Source organism: Coturnix japonica, chromosome 1 (assembly GCF_001577835.2).
Source record: "Coturnix japonica isolate 7356 chromosome 1, Coturnix japonica 2.1, whole genome shotgun sequence".
NCBI lineage: Eukaryota > Metazoa > Chordata > Aves > Galliformes > Phasianidae > Coturnix > Coturnix japonica.
This window is the reverse complement of record NC_029516.1, coordinates 130,209,144-130,228,174: the sequence shown is the minus strand read 5'-3', so window position 1 is coordinate 130,228,174 and position 19,031 is coordinate 130,209,144. Positions and strand designations below refer to the sequence as shown.

Sequence of the window (19,031 nt, the reverse complement as noted above, 5' to 3'; positions counted from 1 at the left end):
ATACTGTTAAGAGGAAATGGCTTGAACAGGTTTTTAAACAATGGCTTCCACCTACAAACTGTTCAAAGTGTGGATACAGGCAGTTCTAAACATTGTAACTCATTGTTTTAAATTGATCTTATGGGGGATGAGGGCAACAAAAAACACATGAGTAGAGGCTTACCAAGAGCTGCCCCTGCATTGTGTAAGAGCAACAAGTTAGGAAAAAGGAAATTAAGAAAACAGATGTGAAGCACAATGGCAAATACAGAAAATACGCCATTATTTAAATGACTCAAGAGGTACAGGAAACCATACTGAGATTTAAGGTTTCAAAACGATAAATGACTATGGAAAAAAGGGTTAAAAGGCTTAAATTGCTAAAGCATGAATAACATAAGAAGTTTCTGTTCTTCGACAGTAATACCTTCTTAATCACGGAATAGAATTGTTTAAGTTGGAAGGGATCTTTAAAGGTCATCTAATTCAACTCCCATGCAGTCAACAAGGACACCTACATCTACATCAGGTTGCTCAGAGCTTCATCCAGCCTGGCCTTGAATGTCTCCAGGGATGGGGCATTGATTGCCTCCCTGGGCAACCCGGTCCAGTGCTTAACTAGCCTTACTATAAAAAACACTTCCTTATATCTAACCTAAATCTCTCCTCTTTTAGTATGAAACCATTTCCCCTTGTCCCACCACAGCAGACCCTGCTAAAGAGTCTGTGCCCTTCTTTCTTACAGGCCCACTGCAGATACTGAAAGGCTGCTCTGAGGTCTCCCTGGATGCACTCCAACAGCTCTATGTATCTCCTGTATGGAGGACTCCACATCTGGATGTAGTGCTCCAGGTGAGGCCTCACCAGAGCAAAGTAGAGGGGCAAGACCACCTCCCTTGCCCTGCTGGCCACGCTGCTTTTGATGCAGCTAAGGATATTGTTGGCTTTCTGGGCTGCAATGGCACATTGCTGGGTCATCAGAGAATCACAGATTCTGGAAGGGTCCACAAGCCATCATCAAGTTCAACCCCACTGTTAGAGCAGATGCTTTACAATACTTTGCAGAGGTAGGCATCCAGCTGCGTCTTGAATCTCCAAAGCAGGAGACTTCACATTTCTGGGCAACTTGTTCCAGTGCTCCTCCACCTTTGCTGTTCTGCTTGTTAGTTCGAAACTTCCTATGTACAAGTTTTAGGCCATTACTCCTTGTCCTATCACTATGGACCATGGAGAAGAGCCTAGCCTCATCCATTTGCCTCCCACCTCCCTTCAGATATTTATAAATATTTATCAGATCCCCTCTCAGTCTTCTTTTCCACAGGCTGAAAAGACCCAGGTTACTCAGCCTTTCCTCATACAGGAGATGCTCCAGGCCCTTTACGATATTTATGGCCATCCACTGGACTCCCTCTAGGAGATACCTGTCATTTATGAACAGGGAAGCCCAGAATTCAACTTAGCAGTCTAAATGTGGTCACATCAGAGCAGAGTAGAAGGGGAGGATCACTTCCCTTGACCTGCTGGCCGCATTCTTTTTTTTTCGGGGGGGGAGTGCATTAACATGGATTTTTTGGGGTGGATTAACATGCATTAACAGACTCACACCCTTCACTGCTATGGTGGGGAAAAATCACTTCAGAAGTTAAACTATGATAAAAAGCAGATCTGTTTTTGATTTCCTACTCCAGAAAGGGGTGAAATCATCTAGAAATGATTGATGGCCTACTTCAAAAAGCAATTAAGACTGCTGAGCTGCATAGGTAGACTTCATAATCTGAATGGATGAAGAAAGTGTGCTACTTCTATAACTATAACCTGACAGAATAATTGAGTACTATAAAGGGACTAATGGTAAATACTTTTTCCTTTTTATTTTTTTAAAGCTAGAGAACATTAGATAACAGAAAAATATGAAATTCTCATGACCATTACTGCTAAAAATCTGATTTTTAGAAGATGGAGGACAAAGTATTAAATTACCTGAAAGTCATCATAAGGGAACAGTAGCATCTCACGTAAAGCATCATTCAAAATCTGTGTTTTCCTCTGAACGATGACATTTTCATAGTCTATTGGTTCTATGAGTTTTGGCTTTGCCTAGAAGAAGAAAAAAGATAAGGAATTAAGGTATAGAGTGAGGATAAATTACAAACGGATGGCCATTGTAATAAGTAGCTCTTAAAATATTGGCAAAACTTGACTTCTTCCACACCAAAACCTGAAAGTATTCAAAATGCACAACAAGTCACACAATATCATACAAGTAACAGCAACTGCTAACACATAAAAGCAAGCTATTTGCCCCAGAGAAGAAATCATTATTTCCCCCAAACACGGTATGGTGCAAATAAACATCTGCATATTTTCCACTATTAATAAAAATGTTAAAATTTTGCTCCATACTGTCCAAAGAACTCTGATCCGTGTCCAGCAGAGACTGAAACAGTCTTAGCTTTGAGGTTTGTTTTAATTCAATAACCTGCAGTATGGATAGGCTAATTCACTTTCTTCTCTATAGGCTTTTTTCCAGAATTCCCATACATAATTTTTCTTCCTCCTAGTTGCCTGAGTACCTCTGTTCAGTTACTAGATACTAATAGAACATTTAAACACCGTACAGCTGTCCAGGCACTACAGCTGGCTGTGCACAGGGAAAAATCTTCACTTACCCTGCCAAGCATTCTGTTCACTGGTCAGATGGTAACACAGGTTTAGACAGAGTTCAGAACGATGAATCACTCCAAAACCTTTATTTATTTTTAGCATGAATTCTCCAGCAATGGAGACCTTTTTGATCACAGAATTTTCTTCTTTCTGCACTGACTTCAAATTTTAAGTACATTCGAAAGCAAGAACTACAGAAACTCAAGAGGAAGGTGGGCCTCGTTATTTTTACTGGCTAACTAAACTTATAACAACTTCAAATAGTTGTGAATATAAATTATCTAATTATTTGTGTTTATGAAGAAATACATGATAAAAACACACAAATATTATACATTATGGCAACAGCTGCTAAAGCTTTATCTACATCTAAGTACTGATCAATACTGTAAGCTGAAAAATTGAGCTGAACCATTTTCACATAATGCCTCAGAAACATCACTCCATCTTGAAATCAGGTCTCTGCCTATCACAGAAGGAGGTTGGAAAAGACCTCCAGGATCATCCAGTCCAACCGCCCACCTACTACCAATATTTCCCACTGAACCATATTCCTTAGAGCAACATCTAAACATTCCTTGAACACCTCCAGGGTCGATGAATCCACCATTTCCCTGGGCAGCCCATTCCAGCACCTGACCTCTCTTTCAGAGAAGGAATTCTTCCTAGTATCCAAGCTGAACCTCTCTTAGTGCAAATAAGAGAAAACAAATTCCTACCTTACTACAAGCTTTTAAACCAACCTAAAGCTCTTTGGAACTGATGTCCTGAACACACATCTCTCCTCTAAGTCAATGGGACACTGCTGTAACTCCACCATCTCCCCATTTAAGCAGCAAAGCACTTGACACAGAAATAATCATTCCATAAAAACTCTTGAAGACTTTCCTTCTCTGAGTTTCTCCAGAGCTATGCATTTCTTCCTTAGTCATTTGTCAGATTCAAAAGGAAGAGGATGTTTTATCAGCTTAAAGCAGAAATGAAGAAGAGAACAATAAACAGCACGCTAACTTGGCATTTAGCCAGTCTTAAAACATCACAAGGAAGCCGATTCTCTCTCAAGCTCTCTTTCAGAGAAAAGATTTGCCCAGTCTGCTACTTACTGTAATTAATATAAAAGATACTGGGTTTGTGCAGTGTTACTGAATAAGACTTATGGACCTGCTGACACAAACAAAACAGCCTGGTCAAGACTGCAAAACCACGTCTCACAAACAAGACTTAATTTTTCCTACTGATATAAAACAAGCATTTATTTCAGTAACCTAAGATAATGCTAAGAGTGCAGGGTTTCATGGTGTTCACCACTTGGGCCAGCCACTGCCATGCTTGTCAAAGACAAAACAGAGGAAGATCTGCCCTGCATCACTCTGTTATTGCCAATGCCCTACTGGCACGGAAATTTATCAGAAATAAGCAGCATTTTAGAACAGCCGTGACAAAATCCACATTAAAAAATCTAATCTGCTAAAATATCATTAATATATTTGGACAGGTATTGTCTGTAGCTCTGTCTAAAGACCATGTTACCACAATGCATATATTTAAGCTACAACATGCCTTCAGCAACAAATCACATTTTTTCAGCCCATGAGATGTGAAAGAACAAAATGCACTCCTTCAGTCACCTGTTCCCATGCTGACGTAAATGGACCAGAAGTATTTACTCGAGCTACAAAGAACCACCCATACAAAGAACAGACGGTTGTACAAGCTTTAATTATTGTTTTTTAAGGAAACACTGTGCAAAAAAAGAAATGCTTCTTTTTGTTTGTTTAAATAGAAAGTCTAAAAACTCTCATTCTATTGTTGTAAGAGAGCTGTCACAGAAAGCAGGGAGCTTTTCCAATGAAGACTTTTTCAATGAGTATAGCCTGAATTATTGTGTTTTATTCATCAGATACACTCAGTTGATGGTTTGGAACCATTTAAAAACAAGAACACTTTACAGAATCAAAACATATTGATCGGAGCTTCTGAATTGCCAGTATCTATGTCAAGTTTTTAATGCAGATCCAGTTCCAGTCACTAGATCTCTAGCCTCCTGTGTAATTTTCTTTACCTTCACACACAACATAGGCACATTGTGTCCTGTTAAGTTCTCCAATCAGCACAGAAACATCTAACAATGGATTTACACTTAGGTGCTGTGAGACTCAGACATCTTGTATTTTAGACTTCCAGTTTATTTCCAAGAAGTAGGTCAGGCTTCCCAGAAACATCTCCTGATTTGTTAAGCAGTTACTGCTTGTGAATTACTATCAAAGTGCAGCTGGACAGCACACGTACTCATCTGGTGATTCTACAATAGTTAGAGTAACAATAGGTCATCCCAAGGAAGGGCACCACCCAGAAAATCTAAAGGCTTTTTCCATAGGTTCTTGCTCGTGCACCTCGAAAGTAAATATGACATGATCTAACACAAACCACGGGAAAACAAGAGTGCAGACACGCTTCAGCTCACTGAAAATAGCACATGATTCCATTATCTGAACTTACTGCATTCTCTATCATTCTTGGGGGAAAATAAGAAGATTAATCTTTTAGAGTAAACTTAAGCAGGGAATAAAAAGTTTTGGTTAAAAACTCAAGGCTTTTTTTCCCCCCATGAACATTTTTCATAGAAGCCTGACTTAATTCATCTTGGTATTGAGCAGAGCAATCACAGAATCACAGAACTGCAGGGGTTGGAAGGGACCTCTAGAGATCATCGAGTCCAACCCCCCTGCCAAAGCAGGTTCCCTACAACACAAAGCAGGTTCCCTACACCACGTAGAATAGGTAGAGAGTCCCAGGATGTCTGAGGTAGGAAGGCAGTTCACGCAGTCAGAGTATCCATTTCATCTAGTTACCCATCCAAAAAAGCAAAAACGGATATCATACCTTCTATAATTATACGCCGTCTATTTGCTTGTCTATATATGTAACAGATTAAGACAAAATTAGCAACTGGAAGGAAAGCAAAGACACTTTTTATGTGACCTATGTGGAAACGAAGTGTTCTCCCTTAAAATATTGACCTTTGTTCTCAGCGCATCCACTTTACCTGAAAACAGCAAAAAAGATGGGAAACAGTGGTGGTAGATGAACCCATGAATATTAAAATTAAGCAGTATCCAGGAAATTAAAAGGATAACTTTTGTAAATGGTTATGATTAAACACAGTAACCTATTCTTTTTTTTTTCCTAAGTGCATACGGTCACTGAACAACTGCAGTACTCCGCGTATCTGCAGAAACACTAAATATCCTCTCAGAGTATTCATGGGGGAATAAAAACAGTTCTAAATAAAGTTAAACATTCCAAAGTCAGGAAAGCGCACACAAGATTAGCTCATATTGTACTGATGAAAATCTGGCCCAGAAATCGGAACACACCCATGCAGAAAAAACATGTTTTACTAACAACTGCTCTGAGTAGAGGGAAATGAAAAAAAAAAAAGCAGTGCAAAGGAGAAGAAACTTTGTCTTACAAACGCACATGTAAGCTTCCAGCTATGTACAGTAATAATTCCCATGAAGCTACAGATGTACATTAGTACATACGCCAAAATGTTTGAGCCTTAAATGCACATAGTATGGAACTTAAATCAGGGCTGGGGGACACAGGTCAGGATCACAGCTCCCACTAAATTCAAGTACAGCCAGAGACAGAAAGAGGAGACTTTCAGCCTTTTACACAGCAATTAGGTATGAGATATTGTTAAATAAAATTGGAATTTTAGTAAGAATGATTTACGTGCCTCTTTCTACCTACACATGTTTAACAACCCTCGCTCTGTTGGTTGAAGAGGTTTATTACCCAGGCTACAGTCAGCTGGTGGATATATTCCTGCTTGCTTGTTACGTCCTCTTGCTACACTACTACAACTCCAACAGTACTACGTGTAGCTACATATATATATATATATATACGCGCACACACACACACACACACACACACACATATATATATATATATATAAAGATTTAACTTGATCATCTCCTTCACATACAGGAATATCCCCTTCCCCCTCACTTGAAGTTACTTAAAAACTTTAAATTCCCAAGCAACGTGCATTGAAAACATGGAGAATCACACCCTTAGCTTAAGTACACCTGAATTTAGACAGATCTTGGAAAACGTAAAGAAAACTTTACCATTACACACACAGTCTTCAGAGAGTTCAGGTATACTTTAATTGCTAGAATGGATTTTGAAAGGTGAGTAGTATTCACACTAGGTTTGAAGTACTAAACAGCTACACTAGACAGAACAGAAACTGAAAAACAGCTGGTAAGAAAACAGAGGTCCAAAATCACACTCTGAGGAATCAGTGTCGGACCAGAACTGTTAAAATTAATTTAAAAGGCAAGCGATACACAAAGAACAGAATACAAAACTGAAATACACCTACACACGTAAGTGCACTGGAACTTCTCATCGGCAGCAAATTCAGCAGCTTTTCAGACAGGACTGAAATTACCAGAGGGTAGAGACAGCTTGTTCAAACAGTTCTTACCAGCACTACCACAGGACTGTCCGCTTCTGCTTCACAAAGACCCGCATCCTTGCGCTGCTGCGGAGATTCTATAATGAGGTCTTTTTTAGGATTCCTGTTTGTCCTTGCCTGCATTCTTTAATTGGAAATACGAAGAACAGCAAAACTGTTTGCGTTTTGGCATCAAAATAATTAACATGCCAGTGATCCAGTGAAAACAATAGCTTTCTCCCACCACAAGCAGCAGAAAGTATGAACGGGTCTAACTTCTCAGCTGCAGTTTGCTAAGTCTGTCATGATGGGAATGCATGACAGACAAAGGCCAGCCCCCAAGCACGTTGTATTCCTCTGGGGGAGAAAAAAAAAAGAAGGTGGATCCGTTTTAATGCTTTACAGTTATGAATCAAACACAAAAGAGAATGTGCATTCCTAAAATGACCGTGTGAAACAGTCCAAGGCTTTTATGGCACTTATTTAATAAAGGACTCGGTAATTTGAAATATATTTATTGTAAAATTTCTTCTCTATTTTAGTAGTATAAAGTTGTTTTGCTTTTGTTTTCTGATACTAGTATCACTTACTGAAGTACTATCAACAGCCAGCCTCTAGTCAAGTATGCACCTTAAATGCCTGTGATAGAAAAGTTGATTTCTGAGGGGGGTTGGGGGCTCCCTCAGTCCCTTCACTGATTCAAGCTAGTTAGTTCATTCCTATCTCATACACATGGGCTCTGTCAGTTCATTCCTCCCTCTTTGGAGCCCTCCGGCATTTCAGATGTTGATCACCAATTGCCAAGAAAACGCTGAGAAGACAATGCAACAAAATCTTCACACATCTTGAATGAAGTCACTTGAGAAAACCTCAGCTCTGCAGCCAGGAGGAGCAGTCAGCCAGCACTTATTGCCTTTGCCTTCTGTGTGGCCTCTTTGTTGTTTCTGATGACACCAGAGTATGGAGCAGAGGATCTTCCCTGTCCCGTGAGCTTTGCAGAAGCATCTCTTGGCCTCACAATTCAAAACCAGACAGCACTTAGTGGTTGGCATCTTCCATCTCCAGGCTAAAATGTAATGTGAACTCAAGCCATGCTTCACCTTTGCTTTTTTATACCAACACAATCTCATGTTTTATTGGTACCCAGAGGTACTGCTCAGCAGATGCTCGTTCCCAAACTAAGAGGCAGTGACTTATCAGCACCATTGTCACAAAGCTCTTTAGCCAAAGTGCAAAGCAATTTCGTAAGCAGCCTAGTTGACTGTTTTGATAATTCTGAAAGTTCGACTAACATAGCGCCCTCGTGTAGTAGTTTTAATACTTAGTTGTATGCTAAACTCCCCCTGAAGCAGTGTGAACTGATGAACAATGTTAATTTGGGTTGAAAGAGATATTTTGGTTTTAGTTTTGCTTCTTTTCAACACTAACAGGTTGAAAACTGTAACCTAATATCAATAATCAAATGTGCAATAATCAATAATCCAAATATGCAAACCTATAACAGCGGTCATATTTACTTGCAAAAAAACCACATCTGAGAGACAATTCAATTTCAAAGGGGAGTTTAGGTTCTAATTTAGATTCTCCGTCCATTTATCCAACAAGACAGTTTTGGAAACTAAGCCACTACTTTCATTCAGTTCTTAACTCTGCTCCACTTCCTGGGGCAATTAATTATCTCACTTCAGTGTAACTGACATCCTAAATTTAACCTGACATCAATTTTTATCTCTTACAGAAAAGAAAAAGTCACCTTAATATGAAGAAAGCAGATCAACTTGTAGAGAAGCTCTAATACCCTCTTTTTGGACAGGTATTTGTAAGAAAGCACATCTTCAGGAACACATTTCTTACTCCAAAGGCATAATTTAAAATGCTATTATTCCTTCAGCTTACTGCAGTTGTGACCAAGTGCAGAGTCTGACCAACAGCCTGCCCACCCCACGCACAACAGTTGCCCATTTTCAACGAGTCCACAGAGAGAAACAATATAGTTAATATTAATCAAGATAATCATGATTTCCTATAACACTTTTTCTCTAGCTGATTAGCTAGAGAATTACTGATAGTAAAAGTACTGATAGAGAACTACTGATTAGTAATTCTCTAGAATTAAGGTCAACACACTTTTTAAGCAGCCTTTTAAACATTTTAAACATTAAACACTCTAGACAGCAACACTCTACAAAGCTCCTTTAAGAGTTAAAAGAAGGAAACGAGCAGTTTATTCAAATTTACAAAAACAGATCTTCCTGCCTAAGTCAAGTTAGACAATAGTTCAAGAACACAGTTACACTTCTATATTGCACCAGCTCCTTTTGTTTTCAGAAAACGGAAGCACAGCACAGCTTAGACTAAATTATACCATTACTTGAGGATGCAGCTGCCAAACAGGCATTTGGTTCATTGCGATGGGTTATGATTATACTTCACTGAAACCAGAAATGCACAGCCTTATTATACAGAAGGCACTTCCAAAACCACACTAATAAAGAGTTAAAAATACCATGCCTCTAAAAAGTTTCTTCTGGCTAATATAACAACACAGATACAAAGACTGTCACTGTACAGAAGTTACTCGACCGCATTTCCAATGCAGCTCTCAGAATTGCAGGAAATTATTAGCTAATAGAGACCTACCTGAAAAATAACTCATTGTTATGGGAACAACACATTTCATCTTTTCAAAAATACAGTCACTTGAAGAACTTCACTTTCCACAGTGGTTTTACCCACAGTACTTCTTACATTACTTTCAAGTGTCAAATATTTGACTCCCTTCTTGCATTACTTTCCCTGAAGGAGTTACCTCTGTAATGACAAAATTACATGGTAAAAAGAGTCCTCAGTATAACCCAGGACATCTCACTGTTTCATCCAGCAGATTTACTGCTCAAAAGACAAGTTTTCCATATACACGCTCTTACACTTTCAATCGCTTTTCATTCCAATTGCTGATTTTTCTAATAAAAAATATAACTTAATGAACAGACAGTAACAAAGAGAACTGGCATTTTCTCTGGACTTCAATGGAATAAAGGATGCCTATGCAGTGTCACTGCAAAAACAGATTAAAAACAGGAGTACCTTAGGGGGACTTCTTTAGCTTTAAGTCCCATTTACACTCTGTATCAAGATTACTAAACTAAAGTCAGTGTAGATGCCTTCCAACTGAACTACTCTAATTCCACTTCTAATAATTCCCACTGTGTGGCCAACATCAGCCTTCACTGCATCCACCTGCTATCATTACAGTCAAACTCAGCTCTGTCAGCTGTTTTAGGAAAAGGACTGTTGCTTAACCTGTAGCAACAGAGGACCAAGGGGAGAAAGAGGAAGAATAATCCTGCTTTAAGTCAGTAGATCCTATCAATTTGAAAATAAGTTAATTTACTAGAACACCAGATCTCCCCTCTACTCTTTTGGGGATCTTTAAAAGCCCTCATAGCTCACAGTACCTCTTAACAGATAACTTCCTAAAAAGAAAAGGAAGGATGGACTGCTAACAGTGTTTTGATGCTTCATTCTCCTGCAGTTTTCTTATTTGGGGTCTTTTGGTTGTATGGTGAGTTCTGGCTTTAGGACACTAGTTCATAGGAAAACGTGGATCCACTTAAGTAGAATAATAACCACTATTAAAAGCCAATATTTCTAGCTGTCATCTGTATCACAGAATCACAGAATCACAGAATCACAGAATTACCCGGGTTGGAAGGGACCTCAAGGATCATGTAGCTCCAACCCCCCTGCCCAGCGCGGCCACCAAAACATACACCTTTACTAGATCAGGTTGCCCAGGGCCCCGTCCAACCTGGCCTTGAACACCTCCAAGGACGGGGCATCCACAACTCACTGGGCAGCCTGTTCCAGGACCTAACCACTCTTCTAGTAAAGAACTTTCCCCTAACATCCAACCTAAATCTTCCCTCCTTCAACTTAAAACCATTTCCCCTAGTCCTGCTATTATCAGCCCTTTCGAAGAGTTTTACTCCCCTCCTGGAGTAAGTTCCCTTCAGGTACTGAAAGGCTTGCAATGAGGTCACCCCGCAACCTTCTCTTCTCCAGGCTGAAACAAACCAACTCCCTCAGCCTGTCCTCATAGGGAGGTGCTCCAGCCCCCTGATCATCTTTGTGGCCCTCCTCTGGACCCTTTCCAAAATCTCCATATCTTTTTTTTACTGAGGGCTCCACACCTGGACACAGTACTCCAGATGGGGCCTCACAAGAGCAGAGTAGAGAGGGACGATCACCTCCCTATCCCTGCTGACACCCCCTCTCCTGATGAGCCCAGGATCCCATTTGCTTTCTGGGCTGCCAGAGCGCACTGCTGGCTCATGTTAAGTTTGTCATCTATCAGGACCCCTAGTGTCTTTTTCTTTGCCGAGCTTGCTCTCAAGGACAACTCCTCCCAGCCTGTACAGGTGCCTGGGGTTCTTCCGGCCCAAGTGCAAAACCTTGCACTTTGCCGTGTTGAACCTCATTAGGTTCACCCGAGCCCAGCTTTCCAGCCTGTCAAGGTCCCTCTGAATGGCATCCGTACCCTCCACCGTATCGACTGCACCACTCAGCTTGGTGTCATCAGCAAACTTGCTGAGGGTGCACTCCATTCCCTCATCGATGTCATTAATAAAGATGTTAAAGAGCACCGGTCCCAAGACAGACCCTTGAGGGACGCGCTCGTTACCGGCCTCCACCTGGACATAGAGCCATTGACCACCACCCTCTGTCTGCGGCCTTTCAACCAATTGCTTATCCATCTAGTTGTCCACCCATCAAATCCACCTCCCTCCAATTTGAGATGAGGATGTGATGGGGGACCATGTCAAAGGCCTTGCTCAGGTCCAGGTAAATGACATCGTGTTCGCCTTCCCTTCATCCACCAACGCCGTCACTCCATCATAGAAGGCCACAAGATTAGTTAAGCATGACCTTCCCCTGGTGAAGCCATGCTGGCTGTTTCGGATCGCGTTCTCGTTCTTTATGTGATCAAGCATGTTGTCCAGGAGAGATCAGTAAGAGATACTCTAGCACTGCCCTCCCACACTTGGCATCCTGCCTTGCAGCTGTGTTAAAAGCATAACATTTTGCAAGTCAGTGGAAGATTCACTCTTGTAGCTATACGCATCTGAGAGCTGCCAAGTTTCTTAAATGCTTAACAGATATGCATTTGCCCTGGAAAAATATACTGAGACGTTCAAGGGAAAGGCTCAGTAAGCTGACAGCAGATGGAATACAGCACACAGTTCACCTGGCAGCTCCTTACCATACACCTTACATTCAGATGAAATAGAAAAGGTCACAAAAAAAGTCAGTAAGAAAGACTTGTTCCTTCTAGGAATGGCCAAAGAATGGTTTGAATTGGGAGGGATTTAAAAACCATCTAGTTCTAACCTCCCTGCCACACACAGAGGCATCATCCACTAGACGAAGTTGCCCAGCTTCTCTGGGCAGACTGTTGCAGTTCCTCACCTTCCTCAACAGTGACAAATATTCTCCATAAATCTAAATCAACTCTCTTCTAGTTTAAAGCCATTCCTTGTCCTATCACTATTCTTCCTTGTAGGGTTCTTCAGCTTTCCTGTAGACAGCCTTTATCCATCATGTGGTTGCCCTGAAGACTTCTCTTCTACAGGCTGAAAAACCCCAGCTCTCTCAGTCTGTCTTTGTAGGAGAGATGCTCCAGTCATCTGATCACCCTTGTGAACTCCTCTGGATGCTCTCCAACAGTTCCATATCCTTCTTGTGCTGGGGACTCCCGAGCTGAACACAGTACAGCACATGGATTCTCATGAGAGTGGAACAGGGGAGACAATCATCTCCCCTACTCTGCTGGCCACTTGTCTTTTAATGCAGCCCAGGATACAATCAGCTTTCCAGGCTGCAAATGCACATTGCCAGCCCACGTTCTGTTTTTTGTCCGCCAATATCTCAAGTCCTTCTCTGTAGGAATTTTCTCAATCCACCCATTGCCCAGTATATATTCGTGCTTGGGATTGCTCCAGCTTAGGATCTTACACTTGGCCTTGTTGAACATTATAAGGTTCAGATGGGCCTACCTCTCAAGCCTATTGAAGTCCCCTAGAATGTCTTTCCTCTAGTAGGTCAATCACACCACACAGCTTAGCATTGTCCACAAACTTGCTCCTTGCAGACACTACTACTGTTAATATCACTGACAAAGATGCTAAACAGTGTAAATACCAATCATTGAAGAACACTTGCCACTAGTTCACTTCAACATTGCGCGCAACTCTGAGTGTGACTATTCAGTTGATTTCTTATCCACCAAATAGTTCATCCATCAAATCCACATCTCTTCAATCCAGAGACAAGGATAAGGATGTCATGTGAAACAGCACCAAATGATTTGTACAAATCAAGGTAAACAATGTCAGTTACTCTTTCCTTGTCCACTAATGACCTCCTTCTTTGAGCAAGTGACATATCTGGTTGATGAGGGGAAGGCAGCTGATGTAGTCTACTCAGACTTCAGCAAAGCCTTTGACACCACCTCCCACTGTATTCTCCTGTAGAAGCTGGCAGACTGTGACTTGGACAGGTATGTTCTCTGCTGGGTGAAGAACTGGCTGGAGGGCTGGGCCCATAGAGTGGTGGTAAATGGAGTTAAATCCAGCTACGACAGGTTCACAAGGGGTGTTCCTCAGCGGCCAGTACTGGGGCGTGTCCTGTTTAATATCTTTATTGATGATCTGGATCAAGGGATTGAGTGCACCCCCAGTGAGTTTGCAGATGACACCAGGCTGGGAGGAAGAGTTGATCTGCCTGGGGGTAGGAAGGCCCTTCAGAAAGATCTGGGCAGGCTGGATCACTAGACTGAGGCCAGGGAGATGAAGTTCAACAAGACCAAGTGCACTTTGGTCACAATGACCGCAGGCAACGCTACAGGCTCGTGCCAGTGCAGCTGAAAGACTGTGCAAAGGAAATGGACCTGGAGGTAGTGGTAGACAGTTGACTGAACACGAGCCAGCAGTGTGCCCAGGTGGCCAAGAAGACCAATGGCTTGTGTAAGAAATAGCCAGCAGGAGCATGAAGGCGACCATCTCCCTGTATGCAGCTAAGGCAAGGCCATGCACTGAGTGGAATATCAGGCTTGGGCCTCCCACTATAAGAAAGTCATCCAGGCCCTGGAGCTGTTGATAATTGTCTCTCTGCTTTTCACATGCTTTAACACAGTTTCAGCAAAATATGCTCTGTGATCTTACTGGGCATATTGGTGAGACTGACTGGCTTCAAGTGCCCTGGGTCTCCCTCAGCATACCAAGTTCCACACCCCTCATCATATTCTGTAAAACATGCGTATGCTAGGTACTACATAGAATATTGGCTACATGAAAAGTTAACTAAAATAATCCAAGCTCACTGAGTTTCCATGGTTAGGTCACACTCAGTAAAGCAAGAATTAAGCTCATTCTGGATTAACTAATACTGGTATCATAGTCCTTCCAGTACCACACTCAGTTGAATTGCAGCTTATATGTACTCTGCATTCCATGTGCTTGTGCCTCTTGGCAAGTAAAACATAGTGACTGTCATTAATATTTCAGCCTACCTACATGTGTGTGTGCCTGTGAAGACATGCTTTTTTTGTTATTAAGCAGACATGTAAGTTTTCTTATTTAATTATTAAACTTGGGCTTGTGTTATTTCACAAAATAAGCTAACACGTTTATTAGTTACACAAAAACAAGGTTAAATATCCCACTAGTTTTGCATTTCTGCTGGCCTCTTGTGTTTTCACTAAAAATAGTTGTGTTGCTTCTATACATTAAGTATATACATATTTTCACCCAGGCTGGATGTGGCTCTGGGAAGCCTGGTCTGGTGGTTGGTGACCCGGCACATAGCAGAAGGGTGGAAACCATTTGATCACTGTGGTCTTTTTCAACCCAGGCCACTGGGCTCCTTCAACCTATCTTGTTATGGATGAACTTAAACATGCAGACTTTGAACAACTATCCCCAAAGTTCATCCTCAGTCTTCAATACCTTTTCCTGAGTATACAGTGTTTAAGCTTGTCTTTTGCATACCAGTACACTGAGTGCTGGCCAACCTATGTCTAACAAACTTCTCATAGTCATCTTTCAAAGACTTTCTTTTGTTTCAGGAACCACGTGTTCCATGAATTTGTTCCCTAATTGTTCCTGCTGAAAGGCTAGAGATACAACATTTGGACATTCAAGTATTCTCTTCAGAGTCTAAAAAAAAAGGCTTTAAAAAAAAACACATAAAGAGTGTGTTTTTTTTTAAACACACTGTTTTTTTAAAACACCCTGAAAATTCTACAAGATCCATCAGGAGATTTAGCCAAAACTACATGTCAACACATAAGATCCTATATTTTCATTACCCAAAGCAGAAAGATGAATGGAGATTAAAAACTGTTCTCATACAAGGGACACAAGAGAAGCTCTGCAGCAGTTAAGATGTCGCAATCAGACAGGTCTGTTTCTTCCTTATTAAGAGGTCTAATGAGGTCTAATGCTCTGAGTGCTGATGGATAAAAGCTAATTTTAATACAATTGCAGGCTTAAGCATGATATGACTGCAGCCTAAAGGAGTAAGCCACACAAATTACCTGCACGCCACAAGGGAATTGCTGCATAAGCTGTTTAAGCACACACAAAAAAAACAAACCAAAAAGATTCCACTCACTGAACAGTCTCATGTCCCTACAACATTCTCTTTTCTGTATTTCTATTTGGTTTCCACTGAACTTTTCCACTCTGAAGGAGCAAGTTGATAGTAATTTGTTAATTCAGACAGCAAGGACATAAGATCTTTCAGTAATGAGCTTTATGAGCACACTGTATGTTAAATTAAGAAAACAATCAATTTAGAAAAGTAATTTAATATCAGCCTGAAATCAAAATTTTCCCAACTGAAATGACTATTGTGGAGATAATTTCCAGAATGACACAGCTGTCTGCTGTCATTAATCAACCTTCCAATATGCAGATTTGGGTCTACTTTCAACATGTCCCGGTTGGTTATGAACAAAATGACTCAGCAGCTGCACAGAAACTGCAGCCACACAGAAATTCAATAAGGCCTAATGATGATGTTGCTGTAAAGTCAACAGGTTGCACGGACTTAGAAACTGCAGTTATTATAACGGGCTGCTGGTTCTGTTTCCAGAAAATCCCCGAATCCATCTGTTTTAGAGCTGAACATACACTATTCCAAAATGCCCTACATTTCTTCTTGGAAATTTCCTAAGCACAAATGTAATAACTGTTATTCAAATTAATGTCTTTTCCACAACAAGTTTAATACGATTTTAAAACTATTAAAATTGTTAGGCCACATTCTGCACACACCCCAGTTACTAAATAGGTTTAACTAAGCTTTTCTAAAATTTCATGGGAGAAACTCAGCATTGAGTACAACAAGGAAAGCAAATGCAGTAAAATTATATATATATTTCAAGCAAAGATAGAGCTGCTTTCTGCAATATTCAGACATCTAAAAGAAAATTACTGTCCATCAGCTCAGCTTGTGTCACTTCAGAAGCTTTGTCTTCTCCATTGGTCTTACCACTACAGCCAACTTACCCTCTTTGTTCATTCAACATCTCAACAGCTTATTAGCAAAGCTACTTTTAGTACTTGTTGGTTTTCTTATACCTACACCACCATTCTACCATGCTCATTTTTCATCTGTATCTACCATAGTAAACAGTTGTTTAGGCCCTAAATGGTAGAATAACATAAACCTCCTAGATATCTGTTGGTCACACTACGATTGCAAATAAAATACAATCCGACTGTAAGAATAAAGGCAATGAAAAAATAAAGTCCTCCCACCTTCAAGATAGTGCAATGCATCAGAAATAGCACAATAACATGCTGAGAATGGGCTAAAATAAAGTCACAGGAGAACCAAAACTAAGTACTGTAATTTTGAAATTCGACAAAACCACAGTAATTATATACTGTAATTGATTTCCATGCAATCATAGAATCACCTTTTACATTGGAAAAAAACACTCAAGACCATCAAATCCAACCACCAACCTGACCTACTGAGTCCCATCACTAAGCTACATCCCTTAATGCCACATCCGTGAGTTTCTTAAATGCCTCCAGGGATGGTTACTCCACCACTATTCTTGGGCAGCCTCTTCCAGTGCTTGACACCTCTCCATGAAGAAATCCTTCCTGATGTTCATCCCAGTCCACCTCTGACTCAACTTAAAGCCATTTCCTTGTGCCTTGTCACATGAGAAAAGAGCCAGACCTCCTCCTAGCTGCAACTTCCTTCCAGGTAGTTCTAGAGAGCAATGAAGTCTCTCCTCAGCTTCCTCTCCTCCATACTCAGCCATTACAGCTTCCTCAGCCATTCCTTATAAGTTTTACACCCTTCTACTTACCATAAAAATAAGCAGATTTGAATATTTTCCTCAACATTTACAGAAAACAAATATGGCCTGGGAGGATATTTGAAGAAAATACAGTTACATTAATTTTCTTGTTAAGAGTTGCATTATCTCAAAGTAAATTATAATCTTACAAAAACATCAGTTTATACCCCAATGAACATAGAGATCCTGTGAGGTCTTTCAAACTCTGTGATGATGAATAAGATAAAGTGTATATCACAAGCTAGAAATGTTCCTGTATGAACTATATGGCATGTTCACTGCAAGCTCAAATAATCTCAGATGGGTAAAAATAAACTGTGTTCCCAAGAAGGACATTCTCACCCAGCCCTCATTTTATCTTTCATCATCAAGCAGAAGAGCACACCTGCTTAAGATAAAACTTTAATTAGACTTAATAAGATTATAGATACAGCTTCCTGATCTCTAAATTACAAATTAAATGGAGGGGGGGAAAAAAAAATCATATAGCATACACTGCAACTACTGCCGCCTCCTTGTTTCTTCACAGGATGGAGCTTTTTCCTCCCAGGAGAACTGCCTGAGCACTTTCTGCTCACAGGAAATTTTCACAGATTTTCAGCAGTGGTTTTGCAAGAGGGTCAATGTGTAGTTACAGCACAGAACTCCCTAAAATCCACTGGCGTTTTGACAACAGCTGTGTATCAGGAGACATTTGATCCAAACTAGCTAAACAGAGCAGATAGCAGGAACAGCCAAAAAGGCAGTTAATAAATTGCAGCTGTAATATATGCTACAGCACAAACAAATAAATAGGTGAAGTCATACACCCACACATGCATCTGTTGCAACAAACACCACAGTGAAGGAAAACACAGGAAGGTGACACACACTGTCATTCTCTTTTCACACTGACCATGCAGCTTCCCTCCTGAGGAAGTGAATTCCTCAAGTCTTCACCACCCCAAAATGGCTTCTTAGGGAGAAGCAAGGTCTCTTCTATTGCTGAAAACCAGTCTTTAGAGAAGGAGGAAATGGCAAAAACAGGTTTTAACAGCAAAGTGTGAAGAAGTATTAAGAGTTATTAGTATACGTTTAGATAAGCTTTGTAAAATAACTTGTCACTACTGCCAAGATCGCAGTGTCTTTCCTGCTTTCCACTCTTCAGCAGTAAATCAGGAGCAACTGTTCCCAGTCTGAGTCACCAAAAGCCATAGCAAGGCTCAGCTGTGACTGGCAAGACGGTCATCTCTCAATGAAGGGCCAGATTTTTCCTTGTAAACTCTTGAAACCTTTCACTTTCACAAGCTACAGCAACTCAGTACAGTGAGCAGGAAGTTGTTCTGACCCCTCCATCTTATACACTAAGCCTTCAATTATTTATCCTGGGAAGAAACTTATCTTCACTGCTACGTTCAGCCTAACCAAGGTGACGAAGCCATACAAATATAAATATTTATATGGAAAATATAAACGAAGAAACAACATCAAAAATAGACCCCAGTTGTGTTATTTAAAAGTACTTGCAACTTTTGGAGTAGAAAAATATCCCAATTA

At 40.6% G+C, this 19,031-nt stretch overlaps 1 protein-coding gene across 20 annotated transcripts in view; it reads right to left on the bottom strand.

The window, feature by feature from the left end:
• Positions 1 to 19,031, bottom strand: part of DOCK9 (dedicator of cytokinesis 9) — a 106,033-nt gene that overhangs the window by 70,767 nt on the left and 16,235 nt on the right. For 14 of the 20 annotated variants that reach the window (XM_015851512.1, XM_015851517.1, XM_015851520.2 and 11 more), the window contains exon 2: positions 1,960 to 2,076. In XM_015851512.1, the coding sequence (XP_015706998.1) occupies positions 1,960 to 2,076 (117 nt within the window). Of the gene's footprint in view, positions 1 to 1,959; positions 2,077 to 7,144; positions 7,420 to 19,031 lie in introns of those variants that run through there. The other 6 variants (XM_015851513.2, XM_015851521.2, XM_032442022.1 and 3 more) reach the window with 1 other exon arrangement.